A 25,234-nucleotide genomic window follows, 5' to 3' on the forward strand; every position below is an offset into this window, starting at 1 on the left:
ACAAAGGTTATAGACTCGTTAGGAAAATTATGGAACTTAATCAGCACATGTATCTGAATAGAAGGACAAGGAATGATTTTAGTGCAACTCTAAAATCTTTTGCGTAAAATTCGTCTGGTTCTATTTGAATACATGAAACAGTGGACAATCTGTTCCAGAATATTTTGCCAGTGATTTCAGATATAACTCTTGTATCTGGAAATGATTTTGTCTCATTTGGCTCCACTAATTGCCCATCATGTTTATAGAAATGTTTTCTTTGTTCTATTTTTAATAAATGCAGAGGGACTTTATGAAAGCACATAACAAAATGTTTATTCTAGATTAATGAACACTTTATTCAGCTTTATTGAGGTATAACTGGCAAATTGTATTTAAGGAGTACAATGTGATGTTTAGCATATGTATACATTGTGAATGATTTCCACTATCAAGCTAATTAACATATCCATTATCACATAGTTACCTTTTATGTAGTGAAAACATTGAAGATCTACTCACTTAATGTATTTCAATTATATAATACAGTATTATTAACTGTAATTACCATGCTGTACATTAGATATGTAGAAAATACTGATCCTGCATAACTGAAACCTTATACACTTTGACCAACATCTGTTTCCTTTCTTTCAAAACCTTGGCAATCACCATTCTACTCTCTGCTTCTAGGAGATTGACTTTTTTAGATTCCACTTATAAGTGAGAGCATGGTGTATTTGTCTTTCTGTGCCTGGCGTATTTCACTTAGAATAAGTGATCATGTCAGATATAGATGTTTATTGCTTTAACTTTCTTCTTAGAACTGCTTTTTCTGTATTTCAAAAGCTTTGGTATGTTGTGTTTCTATTTTCTTTTGTCTCAAGATTTTTTTTTTTTTTTTTTTTTTTTTTTTTTTTTTTAGCATTCAAAATCTTTTTAATAAGAGGGTAGGATCCAAGGTTAGTTTTTGTAGCCTCGGCTGGCCCGTCGGCCTCTGGCACGCTCGAACTTCCAGTCCTTGGAGCGGACGTAGGGTTTGGTGTGGTTGTGCGGGGTTCCTGGGGCCTTGCCGAAATGCCGGTACACCTCTCGGCCCTTGCGAGGACCGGAGAGCAGGACAGTGCCGCAGCCCTTGGGGGAGTCCAGGGCCAGCTGGTCGAAAGTGAGGATCTTGCCCCCTGCCCTGAGGATGCGGCTGCGGGCCCGGCTGGTTACGCGCAGTGCACATACCTTCAGTTTGGGCACCTCCTGAACCCGCAGGTCGTCCGTTATGGTCCCCACAACCACGGCCGTTTTGTTTTCCCGGCCAGGAAGCTTCATCTTCCGGATCATCCGACAAAGGGACAGAGGAGGCCGGTTGGTGCGACTCATAAACAACCTCTTCAGCACAACCTGGTTGAATGTGGAATTGGTTCTTCTGGCCAGAAACCTATACAACTTGACCAACAGCCTCAGGTAGATATCCTGGCTCTTGGGCTCCTTGCGCCGAACCTTTCGGTCCTTGTTGTGGCGGATGTCAACTCCCATGATGGCGCCTCCTGCTCGGCCAGGTCCGGAAAGAGCGTCTGAAGATATTTTTTTAAATTTCCCTTTTGATTTCTTCTTTAATGCATCAGTTATTCAGAAGTATGGTGTTTAATTTTCATGTATTGATAACTTTGCCAATTTTCCTCCTGCCATAGATTTCTAATTTCATCAAATTGTGGTTAGAAAAGATACTTGATATGATTTTAATCCTCTTAAATTTATTTTGTGGTCTGACTATCTATTCTGGAGAACATTCCATGTGTACTCGAATGTGTATTTGTTGCTTTTGGGGGAAGCATTTTGTGTATGACTGTTAGCTCCATTTGGTCTATAGCATTGCTTGATTTCACTGTTTTCTTGCTGAATTTCTGTCTGGATGATTTCTTTATTGTTACTAAAGGGGTACTGAAAGTTTCATATTATTATTTTATTACTGTCTATTTCTCCCTTCAGTTCTGTTAATACTTGCCTTACATATATTGGTGCTCCAACAGTGGTTGTACACATATTTACAACTGTTACATCCTCTTGATGAAATGACCCCCTTATGATTACGTAATGACCTTCTTTGTCTCATGAGAGTTTTGACTTAAAGTTTACTTTGGCTTATATAAGTATAGACCCCGCCTGATCTCTTTTGGTTACCATGTAGATGGAATACTTTTTTTATTCCTTCACTTTCAGTCCATGTGTGTTTTTCAAACTAATGTGAGTTTCTTACGGGCAGCATATGCTGGGTCTTGTTTTGTATCAATTCAGATATTATTTCTTTCCAATAGAGGATTTAATCCATTTGTATTTAAAGTAATTATGGAGATGTAAAGACTTACTGCGGCCATTTTGCTAATTGTTTTCTTACTGTTTTGAAGTTTCTTCTTTTTTTTTGTTCCTCTCTTGCTGTATTCCTTTGTAATTTGATGATTTCTTAAAACAGAGGTATGCTTTGATTCTTTATCTCTTTTGTGTATCTACTACAAGTTTTATCCTTTGTGATTATTATGAGGTTTATATGAAGTATCTTATAGTTATAACATTCATTTTAAGCTGATAATAACTTAATGTTGATTGTGTACAAAACACTACAGTTTAACTTATTCCACACACATTTTGTTATTGATGTCACAATCTACATCTTTTTACATTGTGCATCTATTAACAAATTATCATAGATATAGTTGTTTTTAATACTTTGGTCTTTTTACTGTTATGCTAGAGTTAAAATTGACTTATGCACCACCATTACAGTGTTAGTGTGTTCTGAATTTGAGTATATTCTTTTCTTTACAGTGACTTTTATACTTTCATATGTTTTCCTATGTTTAGTTAACATCCCTTCATTTCAACTTGAATAACTTCCTTTAGCATTTTCTGTAGCATAAGACTAGTGGTGATGAATTCCTAAGCTTTTGTTTGGGAATATCTGAATCTCTACTTCATTTCTGAAAAACAGTTTTGGCATGTATTGTATTCTTTGTTGGCAGCATTTTTTGCTTTCAGCACTTTGGCTATATTGTACTAATATGTCTTAGCCTACCAGGTTTTGACTGATAAATCCATTTATTGTCCTATGAGGGGTTCCCTTGTAAGTGATAATTCACTTTTCTTTTGCTGCTTTCAAAATTCCTTATATTTTTTCTTTTGAGAATTTAATTATTATATTTTGGAAAAGATCTCTTTGTGTTAGATCTATTTGAATCTATTTGGAAAACCTGAATATTCATTTTCCTTTCCAGATTTGGAAAGTTTTCTGTCATTGTTTCTTTAAATAAGTTTTCTGCTTTTGTCTCTTTCTGCTCCTTCTTAAACTTTCATAATGCATATAATGCTTCTCTTGATGGTGTTTCCTAAGTCCTATAGGGTTTCTTCACTCTTTTCCTTGTGTTTTCTACTCGATCCTCTGACTATATAATTTTAAATATCTTGTGTTCAAGCTCACTGAGTCTTTTTTCTGCTTGATTAAGTCTACTGTTGAATCACTCTATTGAATTTTTTAGTTGGTCTTTGTATTCTTCAACTCCACAATTTTCATTTAATTCTTTCTTATGGTATCTATCTCATTGGTAAGCTGCACATTTTGTTTATGTGAACATAAACAAATTTTGATTTTATTGTCTGTCTTCTCATATTGGTCATTATCTTCTTTAAGATAATCATTTGAAATTTTTTGGCAGGCAGTTCATAGATCTCCATTTCTGTAGGGCTGGTTACTAGTGCTTTATTTCATTTATTTAGTGGTGTCGTGTTTCCATGATTGCTCATGTCCTTTCCCTTGTGGCCTTGTGTTGCACATTTGCCTAAGTAGACACGTCTTCCATTATTTACAGAATGGCCTTGGCAGGGAAAACCCTCATTAGTCAGCCCTTCTAGAGGAACCAGGGCAGGCTTATTGATGCAGGATGCCTAGTGCCTGGGTCAGTGAGTGGGTATGCCTAGTGCTTGTATTTGAAAGGATGATCCTGGTACCTGCGTTCATTGGAACGATACTGGAGCTTGGATCCATGTTGGTGGGCCTGGCACCTGGTTACATAGATGCAAGCCTGAAGCTTCAGTCCATGGGTATCGGCCTGGATCCCGGGTTCTTGGGAGCCAGCCTGTAGACTAGGTCCATGAATATGAACCTGGTATCTGGTGCTGTAAGGGCTGGCCTGGAGTTTGATCTGGCCTGGAATGGGCCCAAAGCTTAGGTCTGAAGGGGCAAGCTGAATTCTGGTGTCCTAAAGATGGTCTGGCACTGGGTCAGGCTTAGAGCCTGGGACTGCAAAAACTGGGCTGGCATTGGCATCAGCCTGAGGCATGGGTCCTCAGGGGTAGGCTGGAACCTGGTCCTACAGGCGCCAGCCTGGAGCCTTGGGCCATGGAGCACTTAATTGGGACTGAAGCCTAGAGCTGTGGGGGTTGAACTGGTGGCTGCAGCATGGGAATCAGTTGGCTCCAGAATTCACTGGGATGGGCCTGGTACTTGGGCAAAGTCAGGCACTCACTTTACTCTCCTTCCCCCACAAAAAGGGCATTTCTTTCTAAGTAGCATGGGCTTGGGGGTGGGGTGATGCCAACAATGTGAAACTATCCTTCCTACCTTCTTCAATGCATCTTTTCTTATTTCTGTGTTCCACTTGGATGCTATAATATCTCACTTGTATTCTTTAACTCTCATGAACTTATTTTTGCTTGCAGCAGTTCAAATTTGCTTCTGTGAGTGAATGAGTGCTGGAAACTCCTATTTCACCATCTTTCTAACACTCTCCTCCACTCTACTGAATAAACACACACACAAACATATATATAAATTTATGAAAATTTTTAAAAAATAATGATCAAATTTTAGAGCATTTGACCGTAAGTCAGATTTAATTGTCAAGGCAATCCTAGTGTCTCAAACTTCATATCATGTGTAAATTTAAAAACATTTAGATTGCCATTCTCAATTTCTGAATAGATGTGTAGTTTATAGTTTCAAATCATTAAGGTAAAAAACTTCATAAATGAAGACAGGCCCATTTCTGTTTTAGAGTACTCTAAATAAAGTGTTCTAGCTGTCTGTAATATTTCTGTTCACCCTGTTATCTATAAGGTATGAATATGCAAGTTCTATCTGAGTATCAGTAATTGGGAGTGAAGATTAAGTTTGACCCAGAAAAGTTTCAACTCAAAGGAAACAAAATTACCAGTAAAAGCTAAAACAAATGTTTCACTTTATTCATAACCATTTTTTTGACACGTTGATTAAACAGGGCCAGGATTAGGGTGAGACAAACTTTGAGTTTGAGGCACAAAATTTAAGGGTGTACTCAGTCTCAGCTGCTAACAAGTAAGACAAGGAGTATTCTATGCAGTAGATATCCAGGATTTTTGCCTCAGGTATAGGCAATCAGTATTTCAGTGAAGGAGCTGGACACTCCATAGGTGAGCTTAGAGGACACAGCACAGTGATGTATTTTAGTGCTATTTTCACAGATGGTGGAGTTGGCTTCCATGCTGATTTTTTAAATGGTGCAGTTAGCTGACGTGAGCACCTAGGAATGTATAGAAAAGTCATTCCTTGTACAACTTTGAAGTATTTGTTTTTTGGTGATTTTACATTCTTCAAAGTTGCTTATACAAAATATAAACATTTTCATAGTATGCATGTATATAGATATCTCAAAAATTTAATTATACAACAGGACAATTTGGATATTTTAATATATATTTTAAACAAACTGAGAGCAAGAGGGAAATCATGGTATTCTGTCCTTCCAGAGAAAGAGGAGCCAGGCACCTAAGTCCAGTATTTCCCTGATATTCACTATGAAGAGCCATGCTTTTACATAAACATACACGACTTGCTCTTTTCACTTTAGATTCTACATTTTGTGAGCTGATGCCCATATGATTATACTTTCTTCAAGGTATCACCTAATAATTCAGATAATTGAAGGTTAATAATTAATGATACCTTCCTCTTCATTTACTTCTAAATCAATTAAAAAAAAAAAAACTAAAAAAAGAGCTTTATGGAAAAATACACAGCAAAATGGTTTGGAGACTAACATTCCAGCTCCAAACTAAAGGGAGCTTTCATAATACTTTTCCTATCTAAAATCTAAGGAGTCCAGAACTGTACAGCTAACAGCCAGGAGGCAAATGTGAAGGATCTCACCCCTGCCTCAAATACCTTGAAGTAATAGGGTGAGTAATGGGTCTGGATTCCCAAAAACAGAGGTGGAAAAGAGAACATGATTCGTCTGCTGGCCACTAACTGAAAGCAAGGAGGGACAGAGAGAGAAAGTGAGAAACCTGGGGCACACCGGACCAGCTATCCTCATGTTATGTTTACCTATAAATCCTAATCTATAGGGAACAGTAATTGAGAGTGAAGAACAGAGGAAAAAACCTTTCTTCTAATCCTCCTCTGAGAAGAGAGTAGTAACACCAAATGTTTATATGTTGTTCAAAGCAGTAACATGTGGGGAGGGAAAGTAGAGGTTCCTCTGTGCTGAGTCCTACATATTAGGGTAGCATTTTAAAATGTATTATCTCTTTTTATCCTAGCAAGAACCCTCCGATTCAGGAAATCTATATTCCCGTTATACAGATTCAGAGCTTGAGGCTTAGAGAGATATAGTAACTTGGTTCATGTCACAAGGTAAGTGTAGAGCAGAGCTTGAACTCAAACGTGTGCTTTGAAATACTACATGACATTTTATCATATACACTTATATGGCTCAGTTGGAATATTTTTTTATGACACTTCTTTTATTCCTCTGATCAGATATAAATATTGTTCTACTCTCAGCATCTCCATATTTACTTAGTAGTATGTAGATTTCAAGCCACTCTAGAATTTTGATTATTTAGGTGCATTTGTTTTCTCCTTTACTTGATTTTATGCTAGGTGGGAGAGAGGCTTATGTCTAAATCCTGTTGATATACAACATAGGACCTCACAAAGATTATTCAGTGACTTAAATTTTGCTTCTGAAAATGTAATAATTCCACTAGTTCTGAGTTTAAAAAAAATGATGAAAATTTACTTGTAACTGTAGAGCAAATTTCTGTTTCCTTTAAGATAAAATTGACATTTTGATGTTTTGGGCGTCACGTTCAGTTGTATGCAGAATTAATCTCCCAATATCAAGGTGTTTAATTCAAATTATTTTCTTTAGAAAAAAGGCCATTTGGCAAGAAATGTTCTTTTGAACCCTATAGCTCTTGAATTGGTGCCATCCTGTTAAAATTCCTAACACTGTTTTGTACCATTTGAATTGGGATGTAAAAGGAAAGCTATTATTAACCTACAACTCTTTTCCTCAGCTGGAATTCTGCCTAAGGTCTGACAGGCTTTATTTTAAGTCCAACTTCTTACTTGAGGAGTTTACATGCAAGCCCTGAGATTTTGAAAGCTAACCATCATGGTGTTTGCATGCAATCCTGAGTCTTTTCTACATCTGTTATCTGCTTGAAAATTCTGACCTGAAGGCACAAAGCATTTAAATTACAGACCATATGGAACATCTGGAAATTTCTCATTTCCATTTGGTGGGCCATAACTAAAACCCATCTCTTCCTAGTTCATTACTTCACTCACTAATGATTAGTGCTACATCAGGTCTGTTTCGATTCCCCTTTCTGGTCCGATAGTTCTCTATGTCTTTTATTTCCTGCTGTCTTGAACTCTGCTTCACTTGCTCCCCTCCATCTCATTTACTATAATGATAAGCCTCCCTCCACAAATTACTTAGGTTCAATTAAGTATCCAGGAAGGCCAGACATTAACAACACTTTATCCCTCAAGTTAGATGACCACTTGTTGTGAGCACACCTTGTTCTAAAGAGCGCTTGTGATATTTTCATTCATAAGCCTCATGTTTACATAAGGGACTATGAAAAATTCTCTCTCTCTCTCTCTATATATATATATATAACTTTCTAATTTTATTCAGATTCAACTCTTGTACCCTTGACATTGAGCTTTTTTTTTTTTTTTTTTTTTTTTTGGTCATGTATTTGAAGATGACAGAAGGGATAAGTTACCTCTATGGCATTTTTATACTTTAATATTACTTAGTTTTAGTAAGCAGTTGAGGGAAAAAGTTACTGCATATGCAGCAAGCAGCTTCTTTAGGGGCCTCTTCTTATTCTGTGCTTCTTCTCTAGATCCTCCTCACCTAAGATTGTCACTTCCAGCCAAGCTTGCATTAAGTCAGCTTGCTCTTCCTTCCAATTAAATATGTTATGTTAACATTTCGGAATGCAATAATGGCTTTGGAGATGAAGCCAGTCCTAGCAACAGTGTAGGAAGCTTGAAGAAAGCAATGAGAGTTTTATAAATTTGAAAATGAGACTTTTCCTTGCTCTTTCCACTTAGGTAAGATGTGTTAAATTCGGTATGGGTGGCACACGTAGATACCCTGTAAAATTTTGTATTGACTTTTAAAAAAGCAATAGAAAATGCCCTTGATGTTTTTGGGGCTTGAGTGCATGCTAATGATGCATATTATTTTTTCTGTGCTGTGAACCAACTGAGAAGTAGACATAGGGAACAGGAATAAAAACGTAGGTTCCACGGCCGGGTGCGGTGGCTCTCGCTTGTAATCCCAGAACTTTGGGAGGCCGAGGCAGGCGGATCACCTGAGGTCGGCGGTCCGATTCCAGCCTGACCAACATGGAGAAACCTCATCTCTACTAAAAATGCAAAATTAGCTGGGCATGATGGCACATGCCTGTAATCCCAGCTACTCGGGAGGCTGGGGCAGGAGAATCACTTGAACCCGGGAGGCAGAGGTTGCGGTGAGCCGAGATCGTGCCATTGCACTCCAGCCTGGGCAACAAGAGTGAAACTCTGTCTCAAAAAAAAAAAAAAAAAAAGAAAGAAAGAAAGAAAAAAAAATTATATATACATAAAATTCTCCATATATAATTTTATATATATATATATGCTTCAAAACTACTAACCCTAATTTCTAGAACACAACTTAGAACAGAGCTCCTTATTTTTTTTGCTCATGAACTTTGGGATCCACATTTGGCGAGAGCTTGATGAGAGGTATGAAGGACTAGGACCTCCCTTACCAGCCACTGGGACGGAGCAGAGAGCTCAGCGAAGAACATGTGTGAACAACTCAGTACCTTAGGTCTTGTTCAGTCGGAAAACACTGACCAATAGATGGCAGCCTTTCTCCATCCCACCAGTCATAAAAACCCACCTGTCCCCTCATACAGGAGGCACTGGAGAAACAGGCAGGAGCCTCTTCAGTGTTTTAGGGAAGGTTAATGGCTCTAAAATGAGTTGATGAGAAAATGGGGGGAGAACGTGCATGGTTATCCTTGCTGAAGACATCTCTGGTAAGAAGAAAACAAAAGTGCTTTCATCTTTACTATTTTGTATACAAGCTAAGTTTTTAAGCTTGAAATGCAATTTTATGACTGAGATACTTTTATATTTTGAAGTGTTACGAACCTATAACTTTCGCTGGTTTGCCAAGTAACCATATAAGTAAGGTCTTTAGGAGAAAGTGTTTAACAGCAAAGTAGTTACCTGTCTTGGAGCCAGAGCAGGGAGGTGATAAGATTATTAGCATGAGGAGTTTTGGGCAAGAAGCATGAGTAGGAAAGAAAAATAAAAGTTAGGGGGAAAAAAGAAATTACTACCGTAAGAAAAAAGAAGAATCAAGAAAAAAAGACCAAAAAGTACAACTTTTTTGAAAAATAGACGATGTTTAGAGTAGTTTTATGTTTACAGCCACATTGAGAGGAAGTTAGAGATTTCCAATGAATCCTATGTTTCTACACATGCTTGGATTTCTGCTATCAACATCCCACTTCAGAGTGGAACATTTGTTAGAATCAACAACCTACATTGAAACATCATTATTATCCAAAGTACACAGTTTACTTAAGGTTCACTTTTGGGGTTGTATATTCTATAAGTTTTAGCAACTGCATTATGACATGTATTTACCGGTAAAGTCATACAAAATAGATTCATCACCTTAAAAATCCTCCGTGCTCTGCTAATTCTTCCCTCTCTCCCCTTATCCTCTGGAAACCACAAATCCTTTTACTATCTCCATAATTTTGTCTTTTCTAGACTGTCATATAGTTTAAATCATGTAGTATGTAACCTTTTTAAATTGACTTCTATAATCTATCATTTAGTAATGTGCATTTAAGTTTCTCCCATGACTTTCCATGATTTGATAGCTTATTTCTTTTTAGCATTGAATAGTACCCCATTGTCTGGATGTGCCGCAGTTTATTTATCCATTCAGCTACTGAAAGATATCTTGGTGCTTCCATGCTTTGGCAATTATAAATAAAGCTGATATTTATGTGCAGGTTTTTGTAAGGACATAAAATTTCAAGTCCTTTGGGTAAATACCAAAGAGTGCAACAGCTGGATCAGTTTTGGAAGAAATTGCCAAATTATCATCCCAGTTTGCTATACCTTTTTTAATGCTTAACAGCAATGAATGAGATTTTCTATTGCTCCATATCCTCATTCTTCTATGGATCCATTTCCAATTGTGTACCTAAGAATGTGGAATTGTATACCAAATATCCTCATTCCAGAGCCCTTTGCTGTTAATTAAGGCCAAAAAGGAAACATTTCTACTCCTAGAATAGTAAAAAATGCTAAGATTTTTTGCAGGTTAAGCATCCATATGAGCATTTGTGAAATAATCGTGCCTTTTCTGCTATAATACTTCTCAAGTAGAGGGTATGATTTCTTTGAAAAGTTGACCCTAGTTTGAAGTCCTGGTTCCAATTTTAACCTAATTTAACAATATGTAGTACTGTCTTAATTTAATAACATACGGCATTGTGAAAGCTATTCACCTTTCTGTGCCATAATTTCTTCACATTTATGAGCTAGAGTTGACTAGACAATTTCAAAGATTTCAATATCTCTTTATTCTTAAATTCTCTGACTGTAAAGGGAGAGAAAAGACTCAATCCTGTGTATATAATGAGCAATCCTAATTTTTAGAACACTTTGTTTTTAACTTTAGAAGATCAATTCATTATTTATTATAATGTAACTACTTACTGGTTTCTTGTTTGAGTGTCACATTATCAGGGAAGAAAAAGTAATTAATTAATATTCATCCCAAAGTAGGGAATGTTTTTAAGACTATTGAGAAGTCCGGATTTAAAACATGTATACATGATCTGTTCTGGAAAACAAGATATTTTTTATTAATTTAGGCTAACGTCAGTCATTGCTGCATCTGATACTATTGCTTATCAATACATCATTGAAAAGTTTGGAAATTTAGATAAAAACCTTCACTGGATATAGTTTATATTTTCTGTACTAAACACAAGGGGTAGTAGAAGAAAGTAGGTCAGTAAAAATACAAGTAATATGCTTCCTGACCAGAATCAGTTTTTATTCTAATAAATGAGACAAATATAAGCCAAAAATACATGTGAATGACTATGAGAACTATGTGATATACATTGATTAAAACAAATTTTGAAAATACCTGATTTCAAGTTTCCAAAGTGGAACACTAGAGATCCAGTGTGATATGATCACCCTTGCTTAGCAGTTAAGGGCATGCTTTTGAATAAGATGAGCTTGAGTGCTGTAGTACAATTGATACACTGTTTTACCTTAGGCAAGTCCCTTTATTGCTGTAATCCTCACTTTTCTCACTTAGAAAGTGGGAATGATAATTTTATTTGTCTCAAAAGACTAATGTGATAAATGAGATAATATTTTTGTAGTGTTTAGCATCATGCCAGCACATATGTGGTTAAAATAGGTTAACGATCATTTGTAAGTAATTACATGTTTCTATGTTAATGAATCTCACTGTAGTGAATGATGAATGCCAGAGAATACTCCTGGCTCTAGGAAAGCAGGTGGACTATTGGAGATTTTTTTTCTCCTTTCTCTTTAATTCTTTGATTTATATAACCATGAAGTATTAAAAGAGTAATGTTAGTCAGTATAGAAGGCTGAAAAGTTCAATATTATTATGTTAAAATGGCTTTGTGCAGTCTAAGATCTAATTTTGTTGAAGAAATGAATTCATTTACTACAAAACACTATCTCTTTTACTGCAAATGATTTGTGTGCAAATTGCTTTGCTAGGAGATTCTAGAATTGTACACCAATGCCTTTCTCCCTACCTTTCAATTAAGCTTTTATATATAGATCAGAACTCAATCACTTGGTCATGAGTAGAGCATGGTAATACCTGATTCTGGTGTGGACATTTAAAAACATTTATCAACCATCTATACAAGAGATATTTCCTCCCAACTTTTGGTTTGCTTACTATTTTAAATAATTAGTTTGCTTTTTTTGCTATAGAGTATTAAAGCAAGGTAAAAAGTAATTATCTATCAAATTTACCTGTAATGCTTTAGCTTTTCTTATTGATCCAATTAAGTACTTACTCTAAGCATGAGCCAAATTCCACAGCATATGGCAACAATTGTAATTTACCCTAGCCATTTGTTGCAACTTAATATGTGTCTATTGATTTTGGTTCTTAACTGTTGTAAACACTAACAGTTTTCATCATTTAGAAGTTACAGCACCCTAGTCTGATAGTTAAATCTGAGGGAGGGATGCTTCATTTGGATGAGAAGCTTTTTATGCCAACATAAAAAGCATCATGACTTACTTTTACTTAAGGCTATTGGAGTTACGATAGATTAGGGAAATAGCATGAGATTATAAAGCACATCATGTATGCATGTATTCCTCATTTATACTCATTCAGGAATGGAAAGTATTATCTGTCATTACAAGCTATTTTAAGACTTTGAGTGTGTTATTAGTTTCAAATTTTCCATGATTACAACTTAGATATACAACAGAGAGAATATAATGATACAACTAAATGCACACTCTCTTTTCTAATATCTGTCACTTAGTGAAAAGCAAAAGCTTTTAAAGCATTGCACTTAGCCTGAAGTGTAATGAAATGAAGTGCTTGCTCTTGAACAGAAAGAATAATCAAAATCTAGTTAGGCAATTAACATCTTTGGTTTTTGTTCCACTCCATACTTCATCATCAGGACACCCATATATTTATCTCTGAGTGGACACATATGAGAAGTTGAGTCTAGGAAGCTGAAAAATTGCTGGAACTTTTTCACATATCCTAAAGGTAGAAGACAATGGACACAATTTTACTGTCTATATACCATCGTTTATCTTCTTTAACATTCACCCTTCCTTAGAAGACTGAGAATAACACCTTGGAGGGTTTGGTGTTTCATTCACATAGAAATGCTAAGTGGCTCTGGTTCCTAATGACATCTCCGTATACCATGGTTCTTAGGAGAACAAGCTCTTTGCACAAATCTAGAAGGAGGAATAGTGAGTAGAAATGTGGCATTGTCTGGTTTGCATGTTAATGTGGAAGACTGCTTTGGAGACATGAATATATATATACGCTTCTCAGGCTAAATTTGTCTCTGTCAAATAATTGTATAAGTCACAATTTTTGTATATGATAAAATATTTTACTAAAAAAAGCAAGAGCTAACCTGATTAACCAAATTTAAATAAGTTACATAAAACTCAAACAAACAAAACCAAAAACCCCACTTTTGCTTGTTATCTAGATTTCATTACAGCTGGCTTGTGGATATTTATTTTCTTCTTTTATTTGGAACATAACCCCTTGTTTCTTCATTTTCCTTGACTCTCTGTTGGTTTCTGTGCATTATAAGAGAACCGTCTTGTATTAGTCCATTTTCACACTGCTATAAAGAACTATCTGAGACTGGGTAATTTATGAAGAAAAGAGATTTAATTGATGACTCACTGTTCTGCAGGCTTAACAGCAAACATGACTGGAAGGCCTCAGGAAACTTACAATCATGGCAAAAGGCGAAAGGGAAGTAGTCACCTTGTTCACATGGCAGCAGGAGACAGAGAGTGAAGGAGCACATGCCACACACTTTTAAACCATCAAATCTCGTGAGAACTCACAATCACGAGAACAGGAAAGAGGAAATATGCCCCCATCATCTAATCACCTCCCACCAGGCCCCTCCTCCAATTCCACATGAGATTTGCATAGGGACACAAATCCAAACCATATCACACCTCTCTCAGTGTTGTTAGACTTACACACCCTCAAATTCATTTGTTAAGAAATACCAAAAATAACGCAGATTTTGAGGAAAATAGAAACCTCAAAATGTAAGCATTAATTTTAAAGCTGCTTAATAATTATATCTACATGTGATGGAGTAATTGGATTGTACATGCTTAGGAAAGATTAGACAAAAATATAAATATTTTTAAAAGAGATTATGAGAAAAATCATGAATCCTTTTATATTTCTTTTCAATAGCAGATGAAATTTATGTTGATTTTACTGTATGTCTATGATAACACTTCTTTGATTTTTCAATTTTTACTTTTTGCTTTATTTTAGAATTTATTTTTATATAGTTCATATATGTTTTTGCTCTACAAAATAAATAAACATATTTGTTAAATTATATTATTTAGTTACGAGGTTTTATTTCTGGTAGATGCAAGATATACTTCTAAAAGGCAAAAAGGAGAAGCATTTAATTTAACCTTAAGTTGTTTTGCCTTTTTAATTTTTTGTTAAGGGTTTGCAGGGAAAAATACTCAGTCGTATTGACTTTTGATCACCTGCCCTTGGAAATGAAAATGATGCTAAATTTCTTCTTATTTCCTATTCTCTTCCCTGTTGAGTAGTTATGCTTGAGAATCAGTTTTACTAATGGAAGACTGCTTAATTTAATAGTTGCAAAAGATATCTTAGGAGAGCAATTTGGCAATTGTGAAAAGTGAAATGGGATCTTACTTGTCAGGTTTAGAATTAAAACAACAATGATAGCCACCAAATCAAACACATTTTATGGGTTGTGGAGTAAGGATGAACTTCGCTAAATCACTGACTGGTCAAGTGTTACAGGCATAATGTGATTCAAGCCACCGCAGAGACATTCTGGTGACTTTGCTTTGTACATATTCTCATGCCCTTTTTTCTCTTGTGTGTGTCTCTTTTACGTTGCTTTTCCCATTAGATATAAACCTATAGGAGGAGTTTTCCTGTTGTCACTATTGAATCCCAGAACTGACATCTGACATGTCCTTCACATTTAGGTCTGATTGCAAATGTTATATACTCAATGCCTGAACAAAGTTTGTCTCACCATGGCTATTCAACTTCTGTTTTAATTTTTTAGATAATGCGGAATGAATAAGAGAGACAGCAGGTGAAAATGGATGCCAACTATGAACTACATGCAGGTAGGGAAGACTTCCCAGAGGAGGTAAAGTGAGAGCAAAGAGAACAATAAAATGAAGCCACAAGCTGCGTGGGGACATAATGGAAGAGCGTTCTTGGGCAGTAGGAATAGCAAGATCCTCATCTCCAGGGTGAAGTCTGAATGGTGTGTTTGAGAAACACCAAGGAAGCAAAGAGAGCAAAAGCAGTGATGGCAGAAGGTGACATAGGAGAGGCTGACAGGGCCCAGGCATATTAAGGGCCCATGTAGACTTCTGTAAAATCCTTTGGGTTTTACTCTAGGTAAAGTGAGAGCCCATCAAGGGAATTTGAAAAAGCAGTGGCTTGCTTACATTTCTATTTTAAAAGAGAACTCTGAAAATACGGCGAACAAAATGTAATGAAATTCTACCTCATAAAACCTGAGATACAGCAATAGTAGAGCTTAGAAGTAAAAGTATGTAAAGTTTAAAAACAGGCAAAAGTAAACGGAAGCAAAAAAAGCCAGGAAAGCAGTTGCATATTGGCATGATGACTGGGAATTCTGGGATGCTAGGAGTGTTCTGTTTCTTGATTTGGGTGCTGGTTATACTAGCATATTTATTTTGCATACAGTTCTACACTTAGGATTTCTGCACATTTCTTCATGTGAACAAGCAGAAACCTTTTTTTTTTTTTTTTTAAAAAAAGGACAACTTAAAAATAGCCAAATCAGACTGAAGAAAAATGCAACAGAGGATTTGCTTTATAAGATATTGAGACAATATAAATATATAAACAATAGTGTGATATTGGCACAGAGAGAAACAAATACACAGAAGGAAAAGAATAGAGAACTCAGTTTCTCACAAATAGAAACCTGAAATATGATATGGTTGACTTGTACAAAATCATAATTTCTGGATAGATTAAGGTCTTGCATCTAGACATTAACACCATAAAATTATGAAACATTTAAAGAAAATATAGACTAGCTTCAATGATCTTAAAGCACAACGTGGTTTTTTATGTATGATTAAAAGTCATAAATCATTAAGGGATGCAAATTGGCAAAATCAACGAAATTAAATTTATGAACATCTGTTTATCAAAAGATACTCATTTCATAAGAAGAAAGGTAAGCCACAGCTAGGAAAAAAATATTGCAAAACATGTAGCAGATAAAAGACTAGCATCTCAAATGTATAAAGAACCCTTATGAATCAATAAATAATAAACCAAAAAGAAGACTACAATAATTATTTAATAGAAGAGCAAAAACAAAAGGTCAGTAAACATATGAAAATATTCACACGCTATTAGAATTTGGAGAAATGCTAATGGAAACTACAATGAAATTCAATCTCACATCCTTCCAATTGGCAAAAATTAAATGTGTGTGTATGTGCCTGTATTGTCTGTTGCTACTAAGTAGTGGTGAAGATGCAAATTGCTAGTAACGTTCACATAGTGCCAGTTGAAGTATAAATTTGTCTAACTACTTGGGAAAATAAGTTGGCATTACCTACTAAAGTGTGAATATGACAATGTTCTACGATCCAGAAATTCTTTTATAGGCCTAGCAATACACATTGACATACACGTCAAGAGACATATATGGATGAATTTATTTATGTGTGTATTATAAATGAACCTAGATAAAAGACCAGAATGTGGACAGTAAAAACAGATGCATGTGTGTATGTGATTGGCTGGTTGTGGGGTAGGGGTGTGGATACCCAACTCAAAACATGGAGTTAAGTGAAAGTCAAATACAGAGTGAACAAATTCCTACCTGCCTTTTCCTTTTTGCCCCCAAAACACTGGTAATTAGGCAGTCAGCCTTATACTTCTCTAATAAAAGTTTAGAATTTTTTTTTTTTGGGAAAAAGGGACCCAGATGTATTGATAGATTGAATGTATGTATTTTTAAGTCCAATTACAATGTACATACTTTTACTTCTAAACTTCACTATTGCTGTATCTCAGGTTTTATTAGGTATAATTTCATTAGATTTTTTCTCTGTATTTTCTAATTTAAACTATAATCTCTTATTTAACCCATAGATTACTTAGAATTGTGAGGTTTAAAAAATATATCTTTATAAATGCATTGAGTATTTTTTAGTCATATTGTTATTATTAACTTTTAAAGTCTTTCATTGTATTTTAATGTCCTGATTGTGGCCAGTTCAATAAATGTTCCATGAGTACATGAAAAGAGTATGTACCATTGTCTAAATTTGTGTTTATTTGTTCTGTGTGGTCTATAATACATTTTTTTTCTTTTTTGTTACTTTCTTAATTTCTTCTATTATAATCGTGTTTTGATTTTATTTACCTTAATTTTTTATTTTTTTTTTTACCTTTACTAATTTTGAAGTTATAGACTTTATTTATATGCTTGTAGTTACGGTAGCTCCAAGCTTTATCTCCTGGTTTTTGACGCTCTTGAGGTCAATTGAGTCTCAGGTTCTAAGCCAGATTTGGAAGATCCCCTCAGAGAAACTGTCTGCTTGGATGTTCTCTATTTGTTTTGTAATCTTGCTGCTTCATTCCCTCCCTCCTTCAATTGTTTTTCTCATCCATGTTTTAAAAAAGTATTTTAAACTTTATCATACTATTTGTACATTTAAAAACTATTTTTATACTTAGTTTCCCAGGTTGTTGAAAATTTTAGAAAATTAACTAAAAAATAAAATTCTGGCATTTCAAGTAATTTGGGAGCATTTTAGGAAGTGGACGTACAGACTCAGACATTCTGAGACATTTAGTTAACTGGTTCTATCTTTTTCTGCTTCCTCAGTGGTTCTCAGATAATTCTAGTGATTTCTCTAGCTTAATCCTCATAGTCAGAATTATATGACGTACTGAGATTCTTGAGTTCATTTCTGAGATCTTAGAGTAATGGCAGAAGGAAAAGAATATGCACTCTTTTCTGATAGCTCTTGGTTTAAATAATAGTTTTTTCACTTGCTAGTTGTGTGACTTTCTGTACAGCACTTAACTTCTTTTGGCCTCAGTTTCTGCTTTAGAAAATGAGCATCCTATTATTCAAATAAAATGTTAAAACAAATATTAATCTTAATTTTAATCAATAATGTATGTCTGCCATTGTCATCCCTTTGTCCCTTCAGATTTATTTCCTATTCTTCTCAACTCTCCTCTCTCATCTGGGAGGCCCACTTTTATGAACTACACTCAATATACCACTCCAGAGGACATACAGTATTATGTAAATAGCCTAGCATAGTGACTGAAATAAGAGAGGTGCTCTTTAAATGTTTGTTGAAGAAAGAATGAACTTTAAATTATTCCTAACTATTATTATTGAAACCAAAGACATTTACAAAGTTAAGATCCAACAGTAGTAATGACATGAATATGACATGGTGTTGAACCATGTTTGAAACCCTATAGTAATCATTTTTCATGCACAATAGCAGGGATCGGCAAACTATGGCTTACAGTATACATCTGCTCTGTCATTTGTTCCTGTAAGTAAAACATAGCCACCTTCATTTTTTTGCATGTTTTCTGTAGCTGCTTTCATGCTACAACAGCAGCATTGAGTCACCGTGGCTGAGGCTATACAGCTCACATAGCAGAAAATATTAACTAGTTGGCCTTTTTCCAAAAAAAAATTTTGTTTATAGCATTTAATCTTCACAGTGACTCCATGAAGTGTATACAATTTCATTACCTTTTCTCACATGAGGAAACTGAGACAGAAATATTAATTAGCTCGTATATGCTATTGCAGAAAAGATTCAAGACCATTTTAATTATTTTAAGACAATCAATTATGCATTTCCCCAATGTATTTAGATGTCTTGACTAAATTGTCCATTCTTTATGTATAAAAATCTAAAGAGGAAAATAGACCTATTAATTTAGACATAATGGATCAAAAGGGAAAAGAGAAAAATTGTACCAATTTTTAATTCTTCTTTTCTTCTGCCCTCAGTCCTAGGGAAATATTTCTTACCATTGGATATCTTTCTCAGGAAAGATGTGGTAGGATGTGGTGGTCATGACTTGAAGGATTTAAGGCTTCTATTTTGGGTCACTTACTTAGCTGCTCTAGGGCATTCTTGAGGTTCTCAGTTGACCATGGTTTGAATTAGTGATATTTTCAATTAACTGTGGGTTTATTGGAATATAATTCCATTATAAATCTAGAAGTATCATATTTTATTAATATATAAAACCAACAATTTTATTGCTATCAATAATAATATAAAGGAGTACAATATATAACAAGGAGGTATCTATTAAAGTGATGTTTATAGCTATTATCATTGCTATAATTATTATCCAGCAGTAGTGGTAATAGTAGTAGTAATGGTATAATACACATTCACCACCACCACAACTGTTTTATATATATGCTATTGGCTGAACACTCACTGCAATAACCAATGTAATTAGTGCAGTTTAACTTCCACAGCTCCTCAGTTATATATCCTGATAGATAAATATCTCTCATAGTCTGAACAAACCTTATTCTTCACCACTATGCATGTATGATGTGTTTTTTTCTTTTTCAATAGATGCTAGAAGACAACAGGGATGCTCCCAACTCCTTAAATAGTTAAATCAATTATCACTGTCTCTGTGAAAACTTTATCATCTTCTCCAGGCTTTTGAAGATTACATTGAAAAATCTATTATCTGTGATTACATTGAATTTAAAAAATATCTCTCAGATGGTTATACTAAAAGCCCAGACTTCACCACCATACAATATATCTATTTAACAAATTACACTTGTACCCCTTAAATTTATACAAATAATTCAATTAATTAAAATATAACAGAGTGATTGATATATTGTATTACAATTACTTGAAAACTGTAGTGAGTACTCATTGAGTATAGACAGTCTTCAATTTCTGTGTTTATTTTCAGGAATTATTACGTTGCCTAATAAATTGTACTTGGTGTTCAATAAATGTTTGATGAATAAATGGATGGATTAATTAATGAATGAATGGGAATAGAAATATGATGAAAGTTGATCAATGGATATGGACTAAAGTATTACTAACTGGAGACATCAGCTAGGACATTTCTGGACTTAATGAAAAGGAGATGAATGATACCACATATTTCACATATATATTTAACATTTTAAGAAACAAATACAATATATTGTTTTAAATAATTTTAGAGTTATATAATTATAAAATATTTAGCTTCTAGATTTGCTTCTCAGAAATACTGCCTGTATTAGAGTTTCAAAAATACTAGATCATACATTATCTTCTGCTTAAGTTAAGTTTCATTTAATTTAGTTGCTGTTTTTAATTTTGAAAATATACAGGGAAACATTAACAAAGAGTATGTAGGGTTTACTGGAGAAAATATTTAGGAAAGCAAGTGCTGTAGTAAAGAAGAAGCAAGAACAAGAGGGAAGAGGTAAACATTTTATCTGTCAACTTCATTCAATGTGCATTAAAAACACTTTCATCTGCTTGTGGCTGTAAAAGTCCCCTCGATGCTACTAAGCTGTCTGTTATTAGTGATCTGGTATTGCTTGCTTCAGCTAATTAGTAATATCTCATATATATTCAAAGCATATTATGGTGTTTACCCTGATATTGGTTGACACATAATAAAGAGAAAAATTTTAAAATATTTAACATGAAATATGAGTGTATTAAATTTTAAACAATTTTAGTTTTTACAAATAAGTGTAAGAGATGCACTTAGCGGCAATGCACTGCATCTCCACAAGTGAAAAGTTTTGAATAGTTTTGGTATTGACCAAGATGGCTTTAACATTTCCCTCAGCTTGACTAAACTTTAGACCAGTTTCTTCCCGATTATAGGCTTCTGACTTCCCTTTTCTTACTTGAGAAAACTTGCAATTGTAAATTATTCTTCTGCCCTTTGAGATGTAAATCTTCTATAACCCAACACTTTCTCTAGGACCTGAGAGCCATCCCTTTTAAACATAATCTCAAGAAGTATAAGGCTCTTATCTTCCAACTTTTGTGGGGGAGTGGGAGCCTAACTTCTTTATGTGTCAATTAGCAAACGTCTATGGCCTAGTCACATTGACCAACCTCTCCTCTAGTGTCCTTTAGGATGTTTCCATTAGCTCACCTCAGGTGCTTAAAAATTTTCCCACGTTTTGTTCCAGTGGAAATATCTCTCCCTTTATTGCAATAATACTGACCCAAATTGTAATATTTTTAATAAAGTCTTTCTAGAATGTTTAACAAAAATATCTGGTCCAATTTCTCTTTGACAGTATAGAATTCAAATAAATGTTATAAATAACAAGTTTATTTGTATTAATCATCCTCACAACTAATGACTTTTTATTTGAATTGATACAATATTGGTTGCTACCGTTATTTAGCCCAGTCTTCAGATTTTCCTTTCTTTTTTAGGGGCTGGGGAGTAGGCCCCTGTGCTGGTTAATTTCTGTGTCAACTTAAGGGGCCCAGACATTTGGTCAAACATTATTCTGGGTGTGTATGTGATGGTGCTTCTTGATGAGACTAACATTTGAATGGATAGACTAAGTAAAGCAGATTGCTGTCCCTAATGTGGGTGGGCCTTGTGCAATCCATTGAAGACCCGAGGAGAGCAGAAGGGCTGAGTAAGAGGAAATTCTTTCTACCTAAGTACTTGAACTCACATTAGTCTTTTCCTGCCTTCAGACATGAACTGAAACACTGTCTTTTTTGGATCTTGAGCCTGTTCGCTCCTACTGAAACTTATACCATCAACTCTCCTGGTTCTCAGGCCTTCAGACTCTTACTGAAGCTATATTAGCAGCTCTGCAAGGTCTCCAGTTTACCAACTGCAGATCTTGGGACTCTTTAGCCATCATAATTACATGAGCCATGCATCTTTAAAGGAGAATTTGCAGGAGATGGAGCTTTAAATGTTGGGCCCTTTTTACTCTGGAGACAAATGTAATTATGTCAGTCTAAACTTTGGTGAGTGACAGGAAGGTAACTGTAAATATTCATGTCATTTATAGACTCTTAGGAATCACCTCTCAATTTTCCTTTCTAGCACTGATAACCAACTGAAAATAGGTAGAAATTGGAGACATGAATCCAATTAACTTTCCCAATGAATTTTGGCAACAGTTTTTAAGTAAATGATGGTGATGTTATAAAAAGTTAATGAATTATTGAGAGAGTTGCTTGACTCATGCAAAATTCTCCATAACCTACATTTTATACAGAAAACTAAATGAAAGAAGGGAGGTTCATTTAAAAAAGTTACGTTCAGTGTGATACCTCCTTAGTATCTCCTGCACTAAAGCTGTAAATTACAAAGTTAGATTTACCTATTCCCTCTTTTCATCCCAATTCAGTATTTTTCCTACTAAAAAAATAGAAAATATTCCAAGCTGAAAAGACTCTGGGTATTTCCATCATGTTTGTTCTAAAACCAAACTTAAACTACCATTCGATTTGAGTTAGGCAATGATTATTGTGACATAAGACATTACCTAAGAAATAATATTATGCTAGAACTTGCTGATGTCTTAGGTCAAGGCAAAAGTTACTAATCACTTAGTAATACACAGATTTTTAAATAGCTATTGCATTCCTGATATAAGATAAAAAGCACATGATATAGTCCAGATATTTTTATTTCTCGTCTTATTATAGTTGCCTTAAAAAAGTAGAATTTTTTTGTAATTATGAAAAAAAACAAACTTCTTTTTCTAAAGTGTTCTTTTTCATATCTGCTCTTTCCTTTCACTATGTTTTTTTTCCCTTTATTCTTTAATTCTATTAAAATATGTTTGTGCATCTACTAAAAGTATTCACCTAAGGACCATGGGGAATGTAAATTTTGTGAAGACACTCTATTTTTGTCCTCCACAGGCACACAGTTTTGTGAGGAACTATGCAGGTAAGTGAAGCACAAAGCCAAATGAAATTATTTTTATTCTGGAGTTACAAAATACAAATGAAGAAAGGTAGCCATACTGTAATCACATAGAGGAATCCATAAATGTATGTGGAGAAAGGGATGGAGTAGAAGTATACTTTTCTCTACACATCAATTAGGATAGACTTCTGTGGGTTACAGAAACCTCTAAATAGGGGCTTAAACAAATAGGAGATTTCATTTTCCTTTTACATGACAGTAATCTGCAAATGAGTATTCCAGGACCAATGTAACAACCTGTATTAGTCCATTCTCACACTGCTATAAAGAATACCACTCAAGACTGGGTAATTTATAAAGGAAAGAGATTTAATTAACTCATAGTTTTGCATGGCTGGAAAGGCCTCGGGAAACTTGCAATCATTGCAGAAGGGGAAGCAGGCATGTCTTACATAGTGGCAGGTGAGAGAAGTGAGATACAAGCACCGGAAAAATTGCCACGTTTACACCATCAGATCTCATTTGTTTCACTATCACAAGAACAGCATGGGGTAAACTGCCCACATAATCCAATCTCTTCTTTCCCAGAACACGTGGGGATTACAGGTCCCTCCCTGGACACATAGGGATTACAATTTGAGATGAGATTTGCATGGGGACACAGAGCCAAACCATCTCCCAACCCAATACTTCCTTAAAGGAACCAAGTGCTTTCTGTCTTTATGTTCCATCGTCCTAGTGACAAATGCTCTGCTACAGGTACAACATATTTCAGGCAATAAGAAGGAAGAAAAAAGAAGGCTTGACACTCTTGTACATCTACTTATGGCTTACTAGAAAATGCTGTCACACTGCCCCACCTAGCAGCACAGGTATCTAGTATTTTCATTTTCTAGGCATTGGATTAGGTAAGAAAAAGAGAAAGGGATTGGAATGTGTATGGAATAAGACAACTTATATTAGTTGCAATAATTCAAATGTTTGACTACTAGAACCACCCAGAATTGTAAAGAAAGTGATATTACTTTCTCTATTTGTAGATGATGTATTATGTTTCTGGAAAACCCAAAAGAAATAAAAAAAGAACTGCAAGCAACATACATTAAAAAATGATGTAAAATGGCCATAGACTTAAGTGTCATAGCTATATCTATAACATTTTCAGACAAAAAGAGGAGAAAATTGTTGAGACATTAGAGTATGCAAAGATTAACTGAATCAGATACAAAAAGCATGAATTAGAAAATAAAAAATGGTAAATTAAACTTTATTAAAATGGGAAATTTGCTCTTCAAAAGACATCATTAAGAAAATAAAAAGACAAGCAACAGTGGGAGAAGTTTTTGCAGTGTATACATCTCACAAAGAATGTTTAAGCAGAATATATAAAGAGTTCTTATACTTTAATAATATTCTCTCTATAAAAACTTCGTAAATTATTTTAGAGATGGGGTCTCACTATGTTGCTCAGGTTGGTCTCAAACTCCTGGCTTAAAGCTATCCTCTTGCCTCAGCCTTTTGAGTAGCTGGGATTACAGGAATGAGCCACCACATCCAGCTCGTTCAGTAATATTCTTGAATGGCCTGCATGGACAGATACTTAAAAACATACAAGTACAGGTATATGCATATAAACATGTAGATATAATATTCAATATATTTAACAACCAGATTGGTAGATGCACTGACCAATCAGAATTGACACTGACTTTGGGACTAAAGAAGTTCCATAAGCCTCTGTTTTGACAGGCTACTAGATCCAAGATTGTGGAGAAATATTTTGGGATCCCTGGGAAGAACTGGGATTGGAGGATTGGAGGAGACGCTTGGGTAACCTGAGCAACAGATACTTACCAAATTATATAGATATTTTACAAACTGTAGAGTCATACCAATGCATATCACCTGCATATTATAATGCTATTTATGAAGTTTATTTTAGTGATTAATTTGTATATTACCCCTGTACCAATTCCACAATGTATTAGTTACTATATTTTATAGCAAATTTTGTCAGTCAAGACTCCTAATTTTATTTTATTTAGAACATTATTTTGTATTTTTAAGCAGGTTTTTTTTTCTAGTTTAATTTGAGAATCAACTTGTTATGATTCTTAAAACTCTTTATTCTGAATTTGTTTGTAATTGTATTGAATTTG

The 25,234-nt window shown here is 34.8% G+C and overlaps 1 protein-coding gene and 1 long non-coding RNA gene across 2 annotated transcripts in view; one reads left to right on the forward strand and one right to left on the reverse strand.

Moving 5' to 3' along the window:
* Positions 1 to 791: 791 nt before the first annotated feature.
* Positions 792 to 1,567, reverse strand: LOC126957887 (60S ribosomal protein L18-like). The gene has a single exon (XM_050795829.1). The coding sequence runs from the start codon at positions 1,507 to 1,509 to the stop codon at positions 943 to 945; it is 567 nt and encodes a 188-aa protein (XP_050651786.1). The 5' UTR covers positions 1,510 to 1,567; the 3' UTR covers positions 792 to 942.
* Positions 1,568 to 6,546: 4,979 nt separating this feature from the next.
* LOC126957890 (uncharacterized) overlaps positions 6,547 to 25,234 on the forward strand; it is a 52,074-nt gene continuing 33,386 nt past the window's right edge. Inside the window, exons 1-2 of the long non-coding RNA XR_007727000.1 lie at positions 6,547 to 6,634; positions 15,187 to 15,250. This is a non-coding gene — a long non-coding RNA (uncharacterized LOC126957890). The remainder of the gene's footprint in view (positions 6,635 to 15,186; positions 15,251 to 25,234) is intronic.

Source organism: Macaca thibetana, chromosome 7 (assembly GCF_024542745.1).
Source record: "Macaca thibetana thibetana isolate TM-01 chromosome 7, ASM2454274v1, whole genome shotgun sequence".
NCBI lineage: Eukaryota > Metazoa > Chordata > Mammalia > Primates > Cercopithecidae > Macaca > Macaca thibetana.

Bases quoted from the DNA above. Each gene is read 5' to 3' on its own strand.
- LOC126957887 (XM_050795829.1), bottom strand. From the start codon at position 1,509: ATGGGAGTTGACATCCGCCACAACAAGGACCGAAAGGTTCGGCGCAAG.